The 15,336-nt window shown below is 43.2% G+C and overlaps 1 protein-coding gene across 10 annotated transcripts in view; it reads right to left on the reverse strand.

Moving 5' to 3' along the window:
- Nucleotides 1-1,801: 1,801 nt before the first annotated feature.
- rapgef2b (Rap guanine nucleotide exchange factor 2b) overlaps nucleotides 1,802-15,336 on the reverse strand; it is a 118,985-nt gene continuing 105,450 nt past the window's right edge. For 5 of the 10 annotated variants that reach the window (XM_069669259.1, XM_069669255.1, XM_069669254.1 and 2 more), the window contains 7 exons: nucleotides 13,952-14,175; nucleotides 13,261-13,428; nucleotides 11,971-12,120; nucleotides 9,552-9,750; nucleotides 8,844-9,364; nucleotides 7,443-7,864; nucleotides 1,802-5,058 (listed from right to left, as the gene is read on the reverse strand). In XM_069669259.1, coding sequence (XP_069525360.1) covers nucleotides 7,491-7,864; nucleotides 8,844-9,364; nucleotides 9,552-9,750; nucleotides 11,971-12,120; nucleotides 13,261-13,428; nucleotides 13,952-14,175 — 1,636 coding nt within the window. In that variant the 3' untranslated portion in view covers nucleotides 1,802-5,058; nucleotides 7,443-7,490. Of the gene's footprint in view, nucleotides 5,059-7,442; nucleotides 7,865-8,712; nucleotides 8,747-8,843; nucleotides 9,365-9,551; nucleotides 9,751-11,970; nucleotides 12,121-13,260; nucleotides 13,429-13,951; nucleotides 14,176-15,336 lie in introns of those variants that run through there. The other 5 variants (XM_069669258.1, XM_069669256.1, XM_069669257.1 and 2 more) reach the window with 4 other exon arrangements.

Consider the following 15,336-nt stretch of genomic DNA (forward strand, 5'->3'; position numbering starts at 1 on the left):
TACTGACAAAAATGCTGCATATTGTCACCAATTTCCTGCATGTTCAATCCAAAAACAAATCCTCCTGTTCCTCTCTCTCTGACAGGGGATAGAGACAGAAACAGAGACAGTGACACATCTTTTTACCTTATTTACCCGGCTGAAAGTTAGTGTAGGAGTGTGCGCGTGTATGAGAGGAGGTTAGAAGTGTGTATGATTTTTTTTTGGAGAGTGTGACAAATTGGGGCCCTCGGCTCTGTGATAGAGGGAACCGGGACCAGCTTGGCTGCATTATTCATGAGGAGTGGGTATGTTGAGCTGTGATATGGTGCCTACATGCTTTACAAAGCTACAGACAGAATGTCAAATTGTGTGCGCTTACATATACCCCAGTGTGAACTCAGACACTCCCAGAAACAGGAAAATACTGTATGATGGCACCAAATATTTAAGATGTGTTTTCTTTTACAGGCAGTGGGTGAGCTTTCTCACTTCTGTAGTGAAGAGAAGAAGAGAGATATCCATCCATTATATATACCGTTAGAAGCTTGTCTTTGGAAGCTCACAAGACAGACAGGGCAATTACAACAACAATAATACCAACATATAAATAACAGACATGTTGAAGTACCATAGATCCGTCCATCCATTATCTATACCGCTCATACTGTTCAGGGTCGCAGGGGGCTGAAGCCTATTCCAGCTGTTATTGGCGGGGTACATCCTGGACTGTTTGCCAGTCAATCACAGGGCTGACACAGAGACAGGCAACCTTTCACACTCACATTCACACTCTCGGGCAATTTAGAGTCACCAATGAACCGAGCATGTCTTTAGACTGTGGGAGGAAGCAGCATGCAAGGGGAGAACATGCAAACTCCACACAGAAAGGCCCACGTCCAAACCAGGAACCTTCTAGCTGTGAGGCAACAGTGCTAACCACTGCACGATCGTGCAGCCCAGAAGAGAGACAAGTAGTTATAAATATTGAGTGTGTTCAGATGAATTAGAGGCATTTAAACACAATCTATATACATTTTGACCCACATATGTTCTGAACCAGGCTGCACGATGGTGAAGCGCTGTTGCGTCACAGCACAGCTAGAAGGTTCCTAGTTTGTATCCCAGTTTGGAGGAAGTGGGCCTTTCTGTGTGGAGTTTGCATGTTCCCCCTGTGCATGGTACCCCGGCTTCCTCCCACAGTCCAAAGACATGCTCGTTATGTGAGCGTGAAAGGTTGTCTGTCTCTGTGTGTCAGCCCTGTGATTGACTGACGATCAGTCCAGGGTGAACCCCGCCTCTCGCCCAATGACAGCTGGGATAGGCTCCGGCCCCCGCGACCCAGAACAGGAGAAGCGATACGGATGGATGGATGTTCAGAACCTAGCATACTGCATGAATTGAAGTGTACACTACATCATTGAAGTAGTTCAGATGTTGGGTACTTAAACATATTTAAAATCAAAATGTATGTTCACTTCTTTATTTTATTATGTCAGTGTGCTTATTTTATTATTTTAATTACAGCTTTAATTGTATAAATGAAAACGTTTCTCAAATGTCTTAAAAGTTATTAAAAATAAGTAAATGTTTGTAATCACAGTGAGAAATGATGCACAAATTAAATGTCTACCTTGCAGGTGGAATACTTATAACAGCATCTTTCCCCAAAACCCTCATCTGAGGTGATATTTTGTCACGGTGAGTTGGAGATATATTATAAAAATGAAGAGTTAATTTAAGAAATAAGAGAAGTGTATTAGAGTTGGGACTTGCACTATTCCCACAGACAATACAGAACAAGTAAATGAAAGCGAGGGGAGACTTCAATATCTGTTTTTTATTAATTCTGACACACCGCGGTCAGATAGAAAAGTATGAGAGTTACACTTTTCAAGTTGCTTCCATGACTTGTGCAAACACTAGACGGTATCGGGGGGGGGAATCGTCTGATTGAAAAAAAAAAAAAAAACAATTTGAGAAAAAAAAAAGACATCGAAATGCAGAAGAAATGAATAAGTGCATTTAAACCTAGGTGTTGATTCTTTATGCTGTATTTATTGATTCCCAGCTTCATATAAACTGGATGTTGAGGCATAAACATAGTACATTTGAACAAAAATATAACCAATATTTACAATTATTGTATTAAAAATACAAAAACAACTGATACATACTCCACCAATTGTCTTTTTAAAAGACATACAGGTCAAAGTAGTACAAGAAAGAATGAAGAAAAGAAGGTCATCACCAGCTAAATGTACACTTCTCACTGACATCACACATCAAACGGAGTAGCAGTTCTACCTACTACACTTATCTTTACGCTTGTACATTTTTGTGCAACTTTTTGTTTTTCGGAAAAAGGACTCGGCCTGCTAATATGCACATTATCTTCAGAGTTTGAATGAGAGTGAATGATGCATGTCACCACTGTATTACAAACAAATTATTATTAACAATCTATCTGCAGCCATTACAAAAAAATTACAATAACAAAAAAAAAAAATACATGAAATCATTAGTGTGTAGTCACAGAACACAGTGGAAAAAACACTGCACTCATTCATCGTTTTCTCAGTCTGTAGTTTCCGAGACTGATCAATGTGATCAGCGCGACTCAGTGATCGAAGAAAACAAAAAAACAAAAAAGCGTCTTTTCACAATTGGATTTCTAATTGTTCTGATTGGCAGCCTTGAAAAAAAAATGTTTCTTCATATGTCAACTTCCCACCGGAGTCAAAAAAAGGTCAGTCACTTCCATTGATGGCGCGATATGGAGGAAAACTGGATGCAGGAGTCAGTGATACATCCACTGATGTTTGTAACAGGTGAGAGATAGCAGAGGAGAGAGGTGCAGGGTCGACTGTAACATGAAGCTCAAACAAGACAAACAAAAAGCTCGGCTTCATCTTGTACTGAGTCTTAATTTCTTTTAAAAAAGAGTCTGGGGGAAGTATCTTGAATAAGGCATTTCACTCCGCTATGTTTGATTCAAGACTGCTCTTGAAGCAAGGTGATTTGTGATGGGAACGACCATGCAAAGAAAGGGATGCACTCATGGCATCGTAAGGCGCTTTGGACATTCACGAAAAATGTGGCGTACGTTCAAGTTTGGGGGGGAGGGGGGAGCCAAATCTGAATTTGTGGATGCTTTTATTTTGAAGGGGACATGTGTGTAAGACTCTGTACAAGATAACCTGTAAAGGTAGCAATAGTTAAGGGGTACACTCACAATTTACACGTTTGCAGGTTCTGAAATATGCTGATGTTTACTTCCTTTCTTACCAAAATAAAAGCACATGAGGTAACTTACATATTGAATCATAAATCCCTGTGTAATTGTAACATTTTCGGCCAATGTCCAGACCTGGAATCAGCTTTTGGTGAACACATATTCACTATTAACTAGTTGCTTATTAGCAAGCATTTTAGCACCATATTGTCTTATAATAACATTTATTAATGCTTCATTCTGCAGGTCAATATCTGACAGCGACTGGAATTTTAAATAGGAGTGTCCCTCAATATTGTCCTTATTACTGCTTATTATACTACATAAAAAAGTATTGATTGTAGTTCACGTACACTTCCTTACTTAGTCGAAATGGCAATAATGAGGTGGTTATTAAGGGAAAACCCTAAGTAAATGCTCTAGTAGCTGTAGAACGTGGTCACCCAGAATACGCTATGATAAGTGCTTTATAATGAGGCAATATGCTACTGCTATGCATGCTAATTAGTTGCTGAATTATAGTGAATATGTGTGCTTTTATATTACGTGTTACCCGGCTTTTATTTTGGGAAATAAAAGGATGAACCTCCGGGATTCGATCTTCCTTCCTGCAGCTGCACTTTGTGATTTAGTTAGCTTTAGTTAGCTTTAGTTAGCTCGTGTACTTCTGGTGCTCTGCAGAGACCAACATGATGGACACGCCTTGCTCAGTTTTCAGCGGGTGGTCGATCACCTCTGTGCTTTTTGATATCGCCTACAGGCCAGGTACAAAACATTATACTCTCAATGTAACAGTAAGCAACAGGATGATGAAGAGACTCTGGCACAACCAGACGAGCTCCGAGGTGGGATGACAGTCAGATATGGTTCACTCATACCCTGGTATCCAGGCCAAATGTCTGGTAACATCTAGGATTGTGCTGAAAGTGCTATTCTTAGAAATAAATTGTGTTTTTCTGTTCGTCCTGGTACATAGGATGTACTCTGTGTGTGTGTGTGTGTGTGTGTGTGTGTGTGTCGGCTCTCCTCCTACATGTAGCTTTGTTTGAACCAACACTTGATAATCTTTCACATGTGACACATGAGCTAATACTGGATTTAGAGTTCAAACACTCGACAACAGGCGGGTTGTTTCAGTCCAGGCAGAGAAATGGGCTGACTTGGGCGTCTCTTTTTCGGCCCCCAGAGTGCAATCAGTCAAAGAAAATGAAAAACAAATGAAAGTAGTGGGAAATTCAGAGTCAAGTCAACCGTTGTTTCTCTCCGTCCTCAAACCAAAGTCTGTTTTCTTGATTTTATTTGTTCAGTTTTTTAGAAAGTAGAAAATGAGAAAGTGCAGATGAAGGTCAACACGTCATGATGCCGTTGTGTTAACAGGTGTTGTCACTGGATTTGGGGGCTGATTGTAAAGAACCGGCCCCAGTATTCTAACAGCAACATCTATGTGGTTTCGTGTGTATGAGGCCAGGTCGACCCCCTCCCGGCACCAGTTAGGTTTCTGCGGTCTTTTATCCAAAGTGCCAGGCATTGTTTCATCGTCTTTGACCTTCTCTCCATCTCTTCTTCACAGTATTTTTTTGCATGCAGGGTCATTAAACCCCCTTATGATGCTTTAAGGCAGGGGAGGGAGACGAGCAGAGGAGTCCACCGATCAGGAGGGAGAGCCGAGTGGAGGAGGCAGGCACGTATGTAACTGATGATGATTAGTCCATTGGTCTGTCTGTCTGTCTGTCTGTCTGTCAGTCTCTTTAATCCTGCCCGCCTCAAACCAAAGGGACTTCAAGTTACTGCAAAAAAGACGTCGTCCACTGTTGTCCCTCAGACCGCTGACACCTGTTCATCCTCTGTGAGAAGAGAGAGAAAAGAAACGTTACTATCGGTGCGGATGTGCCGTCTATTTTTAAGTAGTGAGAAGTGTGTACTCAATTGAAAGCTGAAAAGAGCAGCAGTGTTTAGTCAGGATGAAAAGCTGCCTTCTCATCGGTCACAAACCATGAATCACGTTCACTTTACTGCCAAACATTTTCTCAGAGCGCAACATCATTTGTCAGATTGATTTCCTGCCTTCAATTCATGTCAGAACGAGGTGAAAATCAACTTGCAGCGACTTGAAAATGACAGTGACAAATGCACAGTTTGTCAGTTTTATTATTTCTTACAGTGTGTTATTGACAAGCTGTGAGCAGAGGCTGTTTTACTACCCTTGAGCTTAATTGTCAAATTCTAGGGGCAGTTGAAGTGTCCTCTAGTACTGACCTCAACCTCCTTATATTTAGCAGCAACATTCACCAAATTATCATATAAAGTATTCAATAGTGAAAGCCAAAAGTGAGGAAAGGCGAGAGATCAAAGGGTCCAGGCTAGAATCAAGGACTCAGCTTTAGTTAATGGTATGTGCTCTACCATGTGAGCTTCTGGAGCGTCCCTACTTTGCTTAATTTCTAACTGTATTATATTTTGTTTTCCTGCATCTTTCAAAGATTTCAGTTTTGTTTTCTTCGGCGGCACCTATTGCGATAAACTATTGCGGGAGCACACTTCCCAGATATCCAGACAGTGTTGCATGTGTGACGTCCACGGTTGGCTCCGGTTGTAACTCCTGATTTTCCTCTCTGACGGTCGCTTTCCTTTTTAGACTGTTTGCTTCATCTGAGCGTCGAGTTTCTTTTTCTTTGGATTTTCACTTATTTTTGAAGTTGCATCTGTTGTCATCGATCTTTTCTTTGTTTGTTCAGCCATAGTAGATTACTGTTTACTTGTAACACTTGCAGAGACCGGAAAAGCAGCCGCTTAGCTCCGCCTACCCTCTCTGGCAGACCAACCACTGTTGGCTGATGGAAAACGCGTCACTAACTGGGAGCCCGGTCTGTAATACTGCATATGCAAAGGCTTTCATCAGTGGGCCATAGGCTCAATCAACATTGTGTTGCCTCATTCAGCGAGTGATAGTGACTCAACAGACATGTATTTAAATGACTTTAACAGCAGACTAACATATTTACAGTAAATTATACAATTTTTTCTACCTCCCTCCATGACCCTATCTTTTACCTTCTCACTCTCTCCCTACTTACGAATAAGAAACTGCTGTTTCTGTTCAATATTAGTAACAATTAAAATGCACTGATTGTCAATAATTATTGTACTGTGATTTGTTTTTCATTCACAATAATATTGAACATTTCACAGAGTAAGTTTGTAGCCCCAAAGAGATGATAGCCGAGTAGAGATAAGAGGCGTGAGAGTGTGAGGCCCCGTTGTGACGCTCGCTCACATGAGCTGTTTACAGTGGCACAGTGGAGAGAATGGCAGTGAATGCATATAGCCTCCGGCAGAAGGGATTGAGCCTAAACGTAACAAAGCCTTAACTACTGCACGTTGGTGGTCAGAGTCTGCTATGTTCTGGCATCATTTTTAGTATAAGAAACAGCCAAACAAAATCCATGTTCCCCAACGTGTTGGTTCATTGCCTCTAAAGTCAATTTTAAGTTTGTTCTGAGTTGATTTTTATCTTATACTGACATGAACACAAAACATTTCCTCATTACTCTGCTGGCTAGTGAAGCTTTATGTGCTTTTTCCAATGTCTTCCAACGGACAAAAGATGAAAAACAGCCTTGTTGTTAACTCAGGCACATTCACAGCACAGATTTTTGATCCATGAATATTCAAAACTGAAAATAAAACTTGATTAGAATCAGAAAAACCTTTGAAACATTGGGTAACAGCTAGATAAAGTGCTTCTACAATGATACAGAATTCATCCAGAGTGACTGTGGGCGAGCCAGGTGCGTGCTGGTGCAGGAGGATGGAGGTGCATGTTTTCAGGCACTGAGTCTGAATGCATGGGTGAGAGGGTCCTACCAGCACTGTGCCTGCTGATGGATGCTGTTCAGCACAGTGCGAGAGACAGTGAGAGAGAGGAGCAGAATGTGTGGTGGCAGAGAAGTGTTTCTGGTCCAACCAGAATGACTCATGCATGATGACATATTGTGGGTTAAAGGTGAGGGTCCCACTCCAAATCAACAATTCCCACATCATAAATAGTGAATGTGTGAGTTTCACTTTCTGATTAGGAACACTGATGGAGAATTGTGCTTCAGAGTGGGACCGGTCCTCCTGGTGCTGTGTGAGGCAGTGTGAGGAAATGATCAGTCTCAGTCCAGGTGTGTGTTCCTGTTCACATGCAGGTTCATTGGAGGGGGCAACCTGATAAATTAGTTTTTACCTGCCTTGGGGAGAGGGGCCCTGCCTGTTAACCCCCGTACACACACTCTCATGGTCTGGGAGTCTCAGGTGTATGCTGAGCCACTGGCTTTGGCTTCCTCAGAGCGATTAGTTTGGGAGACAAGGACTCACCCTCCTCTTCCTCCTCATCCTCTTGCTCCTCTGCCGGTGAGCGTGTGCGATGGAGGCCGCTGGCCCGCTGTTTGGCCCCCTGGTGGGCCTGGTGGGAGTCGGGCGACTGGGTGACCATGCGCGAGCGCTGCAGGGCCGTGGTGTAGTCTGGCGGCCGGCGGCCTGTGTGCGTCATTGTGGACGTGGGAACAGGTGTGGTGGGGTGCTGCCCTTCGGCGAGGTCGGAGATGGTCAGGGCGGTGTAGCCGGGGGGAGTCGGGGGAGGCTCACGGTAACGACTTTCTTTCCGGGCTAAAGAAAAAAAGAGATAAATATGAGGAAGGAACTAAGAAACATTTTTAAAACAATATTCCCTTTTCTTTAATAGGAGAAGCAGAGAGATTACTGGAAATGAGAGGAGAGAAGGTCCAGAGGTAGAAATGCTGCTATTACATCGTCAGCATTTGTACCCATGGGCCACCAGATGAAAAACGTACCACTCTCATGTTTGTACAATCTGAAGCATTGGCCAGAGGCCGGTTAGTTTAGCTTAGTATATTGACTTAAAACAGGGGGAAACAGCTAGCCTGGCTATGCCCAAAGGTAACCAAGTCCACCTACCAGCACCTCTAAGGCTTGAGTCAGAATACAGGAGTTTATAAATCATATTTTAAAATTGGATTGGACGTAAACACACGAAAGATTTGATAAAACTGTCTGGGGAGACGCAGACAATTCTATTCTACAGTGTGAAATGGAGGTGAGATTTTACGTCGTAGTTTTCTGTCAACCAGGTAACATTAGCTTCTGGGGCGAGAATGTTTATTTGGAAACACAGTTCCTTGTAGACATCTCGCTTATTGGCTATTGTGGTCCGGCTTAAAAAGTACTGATGTAATCATCCAGATTATAAATCCAAAATTTCAAACATGTTTGATATTGTCTGAACGCAATTACGAGCCTGTGATCAGTTCACAACATTTAAGACTGGATCTGTAAACCTCTTTAAAAGATAATCTAGGACGAATAATGTAATAATCACATTTCTCTGTAGGGAGGGACAGAGGGGGTATAAATCAGAACAAAACTCCTGTAGTCTGAGTCCGGCCTGAAGCTTATGATTTACATGTTATTTCTCATCAGTTTAATCCATACAAAACCTGGAGTGTAAAAGTGACAAGTTGTTGTTTTTGCCTGTGATAAAAAAATCAGAAGTAACTGAATATGTTTCCATTAAAAACGTAAACCATCAGTGTTTGAATGAACAGATCTGTGAGCTGCAGTCACTCACAAAGGAGTCCTTTACCCCCAGCGGTGATGGGTGATGGAGTCGGCCGGCCGAGCTGCTTGGCCTCCTCTGACCCGGTGGATGTGATGCTACTTGTTTCAGGGTCGGCGTTCACGTCCTTCCCTCCTCTCCTCTTAATGGTGCCAGTGTCTCCCTCAGAGTCCTCGCCCCAATACGCAGCTGAGGATGAGGAGGAGCTGGCAGACGCCCAGCTCCCCCTGGCCTGGGCTGCCCACAGTGCGGCAGGCCCCCCTAATAAGGCCTCCGGTCCTCCAGGAGGGAGGCCTCCGATGCCACCTCCGCCACCGAAGGCCAGAGTCTCCCAGCTGCGCCCCTGCTGCATCGTCTGGATGTTGTCGTGTGATCCAGAGGAGCAGGAAGTCCAGGAGCCGCGGCCGCTGTCTGCAGCATCGAGGGAAACGCGATCGCCCTGATCCTGAGTCAGCTCCTCTGAACTGGGGGAGGAGAGCACTGTAGGACAGCCGGTGTAAATCCCCCGACAGTCCTGCATCGACGAATACGACCTGTGATAAGATAAAAGTTTAAATGATAAATAAAACAGATCATAACCATCTGAAGTTTATCCACCCTTGTTTTCCCTCAGCCTGCATTGAGGTTTGTTTCAGTCATTCCCAGGCCATTAGTCAAGATATGTTTTACTAGAATCTGTCATTGAAAGAAATATTATACTTAAGTTCAAAGTGTCCCTACCCGAGGCTGTACTGGTCTGGGTCGGTGGTGGCTCTTCGTTCCAGCCTTGCTCCCCCAATGTGCGAATCCCCGACTCCTCCAGAGTGACGGAGTCGCCGCTCGTCCTGGGCCATGTCGAAAGAGGAGTTACTGACGAGGCTGGAGCGAGAGGAGATCTCACTGTGCCCGGAGTCCGAGTAGGCGTCTCCCCTGTTGTAACCTGGAGAGTGGAAGACACAGCAAATGAATTCTGATGTTTAAGAAATGGTCACATATAGAGAAAAGGAGCTGAAAATGTTGCATGAATACCTCGGTCAAGTACTTTAAAATAATGTTAAAACCTTCATGTCTTGAGATAGAGCTTCAGACAAGCAAGTCCCAAAAAAGAAAAGGATGATAAAGCCCTATCACGGCCTCCTACACGCTGAGTGGGATCCAAAACAAAGCTCCAGACATCAAAATAACTTATATCTGGTCAACTTTTTTTTAACAGTCATCATAAATCCTCTCTAATTCACATCTCGTCTCCGTCAGTCTGTTTAAACGAGGCATCGCACAGGCTGCAGGGGTAATTGTAGAGTGCCATTTCCAAGTAAGCCAGGCAGCTCTTTGGGGATGAATGCACGAGATTCTTACTGAAACAGCAGTTTAACACGTCGTTCAGGGCTTCAGCACAGTGCTGAACAGTGTGGAAAAGTTAGATAATAAGCGCAAAGGGACTGGGAATTACACAACAAAGTCTGGTTAAGTATGGAGAAATCACTGGTGCTGACTGCTGACACATGTAAGTACATATTTTCTAGTTATAGGCGACTGTCACTGAGGCATTCACAGCAGCTCAGCTATAGAGCTGAAGGCCTGCCGGTCATATTCCCCTGCTGCTATCAGCAAAAATTCCCTCTTATAATGCTAATGTCCATACTTTTGAGTCTGAAGACAGGAGAGAGGGTGAAGAAAGAAAGAGGTGTGGAGAAAACACGAGTTAGAGGAAGTGCAGACTGATCAGGATAAGCCACTATTAGGTGACATAACAATTAAGCTCAGGGCCTTTAAAGTTCAAGCAATGACAAACAGTTTCTAACAGACATCTTTCCATAAAGTCAGAGTATTTAGACCAGCAGTCCTGTGGTCTGCAGTTGAATTGTCCAGCTACTACAGCCAGAGCTCGCTGCAGGAAGAAAATGTGAACTGCTGTACGAAGTTTCATTATTTTTCTAGCCGAGGAAACTTTCCAATACACTGTTTTTAGTTTTTATATATACTGTACTGGTCTGCACAGTGATAGTGTAAGCAGTGGTTAGAGTTGTTGCCTCACAGCTGGAAAGTTACTAGTTTGAACCCCGGTTCGGGCGAAGTGGGCCTTTCTGTGAGGAGTTTGCATGTTCTCTCCGTGCATGCGTGGGTTCCCCTCCGGATACTCTTTCTCCCACAGTCTAAATACATGCTCGTAAAGGTCATTGGTGACTCAAAAATTGCCCGTAGGTGTGAATGTGAGGGTTAATGGTTGTCTGTCTCTATGTGATTGACTGGCGACATGTCCAGGGTGTGCCCCACCTCTCGCACAATGACAGCTGGAATAGGCTCCAGCCCCCTCGCCACCCTGAACAGGATAAGCGGTATAGATAATAGATGGAAGGATCTATGGTATTTCAACATGTCTGTTATTTATATGTTGGTATTATTGTTGTTAATAATTGCCCTGTCTGTCTTGTGAGCTTACAAAGACAAGCTTCTAACAACATGTGCTGTAATGGCACTAAAGAAAACCCTATCTTAAGACAATTTTCCAGCCATTGCTACAATAAAGTGTTACAGAAGAAGATCAGTTTAAGTATAACCTTTACAACCTTGTATTGTATGTCATATAACTTTTTATCACATAAAATACAAGTCTAAAACCTAAGATTGATCTAAACACCAGGACTACTGAAAGGTTAGTGCCGGTGCCAGTTCACCTTAGGCTGCAGTTGTTGAAAATGGGAAAACATGTTTCTGTTTTTGTGGCCAGCTACAGCCCCCTCTGATCAAGGTAAACACATCACAACAACAACAAAACAAACCACAAAACACCTTCAAGAGTCTTTGTCTTGGTTTCAGGTATCCTGTAGCAAGTCCTACTTAATTAGTCTATGTTGTACTCGTAAAAGTCATTATATCCTTTAAAACACATTCTGCTGCCTTTCTCCTGCTGCTAATTACAGATAATGTTTCAATTGCTAATCTGAAGGAATCTCAAAGGTATCAACATTGGCAGTTAAAATCAAGGTTTGTAATAAAGGAGAAATAAGGGGAGTCTAATTATGGAGGAAAAACCCAAGTATCCTACAACACATAGTGCACTGTGTCATTTCAGCCACCAGGAGGCATGTGTGGCCCATTATATGACAGCCAGAAGGAGCCTTGAGATTGGTGTGGGAGGGAGGGGGGATTATTGGCTTACCCTTCTTGGGTGAGCTCTGGGGGGAGGTGGGAGGGGAGGAGAGCTGGGAGGAGGCGTTGGACACGGTGTCCTCTGGCTGCCTGCGGTGCCTTTCGTTCCCCTCCTCTGACAGAGACAGGATCTTCTTCAGAGACTGGGGGGAACTGGTGCCTGTGGACATTTGCAAGAAGATGAGCAGCATTAGCATCAGGAACACGGCCATTCCCCCGAGGGGGCTTGGATGCCAAACTGCATTGTCTGGGATTTTTTTTTTGCCATTTGCTTGTTTATCAGACGGCCTCTGGGTGGCAGCACTGTCATGCAGAAGCAGAGAAAGGCTGACTGGGCTATTGTCTGCAAATAACGACATGAGGGAGAGGAGACAAGGCAATGGTGGCTTGCAGACAAGTGAAAAGCACTGTTAAAGGATATTAAGAATAAAAGAATAACACGTTATCTTCCTATGTTAGCAACCGTAACTAGGCGCGAGAGGCCTGTCAATCTTTCAGAACAAGGAGACACGCCTAACCGGTGTGCATATGGAATCTGCAAGTCCGACAGCAGATATCCTCAAAGTTTAGAGGGGGGTGTCATATTATCTGAAGCCAAAAACTGAAGAGGAGAGATGTCGGACATGGATTAGAAATCGCCAAGTACCCCTCAGTCTGTCCTTCGCTTCCACCAAGGTGGTTATAGCGAGTCAACGTTATAGGGAGTCATAACTAAACGTTAGCTTAAAATAAAACAATATATTGACTGACCCTGCTGTGTGAGAACATTGTTGTTCCTGTATATGATTGTCCTTAACATGAATTGTCAATACATGGGGTGCCTGACGCTTGCACCGGTGAGCTTTTGCCTCGATTTTTATGTCCTCTTCATTCTCAACACTCCGCTTGCAAATTATATCCTTGATGTAGTTTTCAAAAGCGTGTTGTCGTGCTATCTGTCTACTTCTCTCTGATATTTGGGAAGTATTTTTCCCCGAAATTTGCAATTATTTCCCTTGGAACATCTCTCACTTTTGAAAATGCTGTAATATTTACATGCGAAAGCTTGACATAGCAACAGTAACCAAGGGGGGAGGGACTTAGCAAAGGGTCAATTGTCACATACATTGTGCTTAGCTAAATAGATTTACAAAATATACCCCTTAATGGAAAGAAAATACATTCCTGAAATATAACTTACATACATTGAAACTGATGAATACAAAAATGTATTAGCGAACGTAAATCGCTGGGAGTGGGTTTAGATTGAAACCTACAAATCTCATTATACTGAGTTCATACAGCTGAATCTTTCTCTTACCGAAAGGCGGCAGATCCTTGACTGGCACTTTCTTTCGGGATGGGTAAAGGGCGACGGCAGGGACCTGGAGGGCCTGGCTTCCTTTGGCCAACTGGCCCCTCTGCTGGCTGGCTGCTCTGGACACAACTGGCGAGGTGTCTGGTCGTTTCCCACTGGCATTTTTGGGCACTGATAGCGGCAGAAAGGGAAAACAAATATCCATTATGGAGTTAGATTTCAATTTCAGGCTTTTAATTAAAATGTTTTTGAAGAAGGACACATGAGAAGACAGGAATTTGCTGGTGATGGATGTTTGGAGTTGTTACAAGCTACAAAAGGGTGCGTTTTCCAGCCTGAGAGAGTGTGTAATATCACTTGTTTCTCCCTCTGTTTATCAATGCATTAGCAGCAAGTGGAGTTGGCATTAACAATGGGAAACTGGCCTAGTTGTTCAGTTATTTGTATTCTCTGCCAATTAGTCCTTAAGCTAGACTGAGTGTCTTGCTTCCTTTGTGTTCCCACCCTGTCTGTCTCTGCTATAAATCCTGGGAACATTTGTGAGAATTATGCATTTAAACAAAGTCGAGATGTCATCGTAATTCTGAAATATATTCTCAATGGGATTGCTGTGCAGGGAGATGAGACTGTGTTCTTATTTCCTATTAGTATTGTATGAATGCCTGTATCTTTTGTGCATTTTTCTCTCACTCACATGTACTAATGGAGGGTTCGCACTGCATGGAGAGCGTCTGCAGACTCTCCTCGTTCGTCTCCAGGCTGAGGTTGGACAGGTACTGTTTGACCTTCCTGGCCATCTGGGCGTCCTCGTAAAGCTTTTTGGCGTTCAGGAAGGAGCTGCGTCGCACCCTCTTCTTGTGCCCGCCAGTCTGAGTGACGTCGAGCACTGCCGCATTGGCACTACCCTGACTTAGTGACCTGCTCGCACACCAAACATGAACACAGACACAGAGAGGCACAAATGCAGACAAAGACGGACAAATACAAATAGACAGAATAGAGAGAAGCTAATTAATATGTTGCTTAAGTGTGTCAACATTTTAGCATCTTATACTATGCTAGCATGGTGTTTAAACTCAGACATGCACAGAGCAGCTTTAGGTATTTCTCTCAACTCCAAAACATTCCAGACATTCCAGGCAGCAGAGGGGGGGTGAGTGATGACTGGAGTAAAACAACAGGGGAGTAAAAAAGGGGAGTTCTTCTAGAGTAGCACGGTCATAGTTTACATTTCTGTGGCTTGAGTCAGAGCTGATAGAAGTAGTAGTAACTTGCACATGGTCTTAGTCACATAGTACACAGAACAAAAGGCGCAAGTGTGAGTCAATGATAAGTCACGGTTGTTCTTATCAGTGGAGCTTTCATTTCCACAGTTTTCCGAATATGGATGAGCTATAAAAGCTTCTCTAAGACACTAACTTTAAAAATATACAGTTTCTGTTATACATATATGGATGCACATTTGATTCGGCAGAAAAACATGTTCTCGTGACAACTACTTGCATATGCTGTAATAATAACTTTGCACCTTGTACTTCTGTGATTAAGATCTCATAATTACAGAGATGGAGATACAGATCTTGTAATTCCAAGATAGTATTCTCATAATTACAACAAGTCGTAACTACTTGATGCAGAAGTCATAATTGCCAGACCATTTTTTTTTTATTCTTTAGTGAATTTACTATATTTCTACATGTTTAAATGTCCTAGTTAAAGATATAATCTTGAAGATTTTCATTTAAATAAATGTCTCTTAAGTCGCTATCTATCGCCGAATGAGGGAACACAATGGTGATTGAGCCTATGGCCCACTGATGAAGTCTTTGCATTTGCAGTATTACAGACCGGGTGTCTGTGACGAAAAAATCACAAGCGGCGCCCAGTTAGTGACGCGTTTTCCATCACCCAGCAGTGGTTGGTCTGTCAGAGAGGGTAGGCGGAGCTAAGCATCGGCAAGTGTTGCGAGTAAACAGTAATCTGGATAGACTACAGATCCAACTTCAAAAATAAGTGAAAATCCAAAGAAAAGGAAACAAACTCGACGCTCAGATGAAGCAAACAGTCTAAAAAGGAAAG

The sequence above is a fragment of the Semicossyphus pulcher genome, unplaced genomic scaffold, assembly GCF_022749685.1.
Source record: "Semicossyphus pulcher isolate SPU_LCO1_2020_fin unplaced genomic scaffold, fSemPul1.0.p SCAF_2, whole genome shotgun sequence".
Lineage (NCBI taxonomy): Eukaryota > Metazoa > Chordata > Actinopteri > Labriformes > Labridae > Semicossyphus > Semicossyphus pulcher.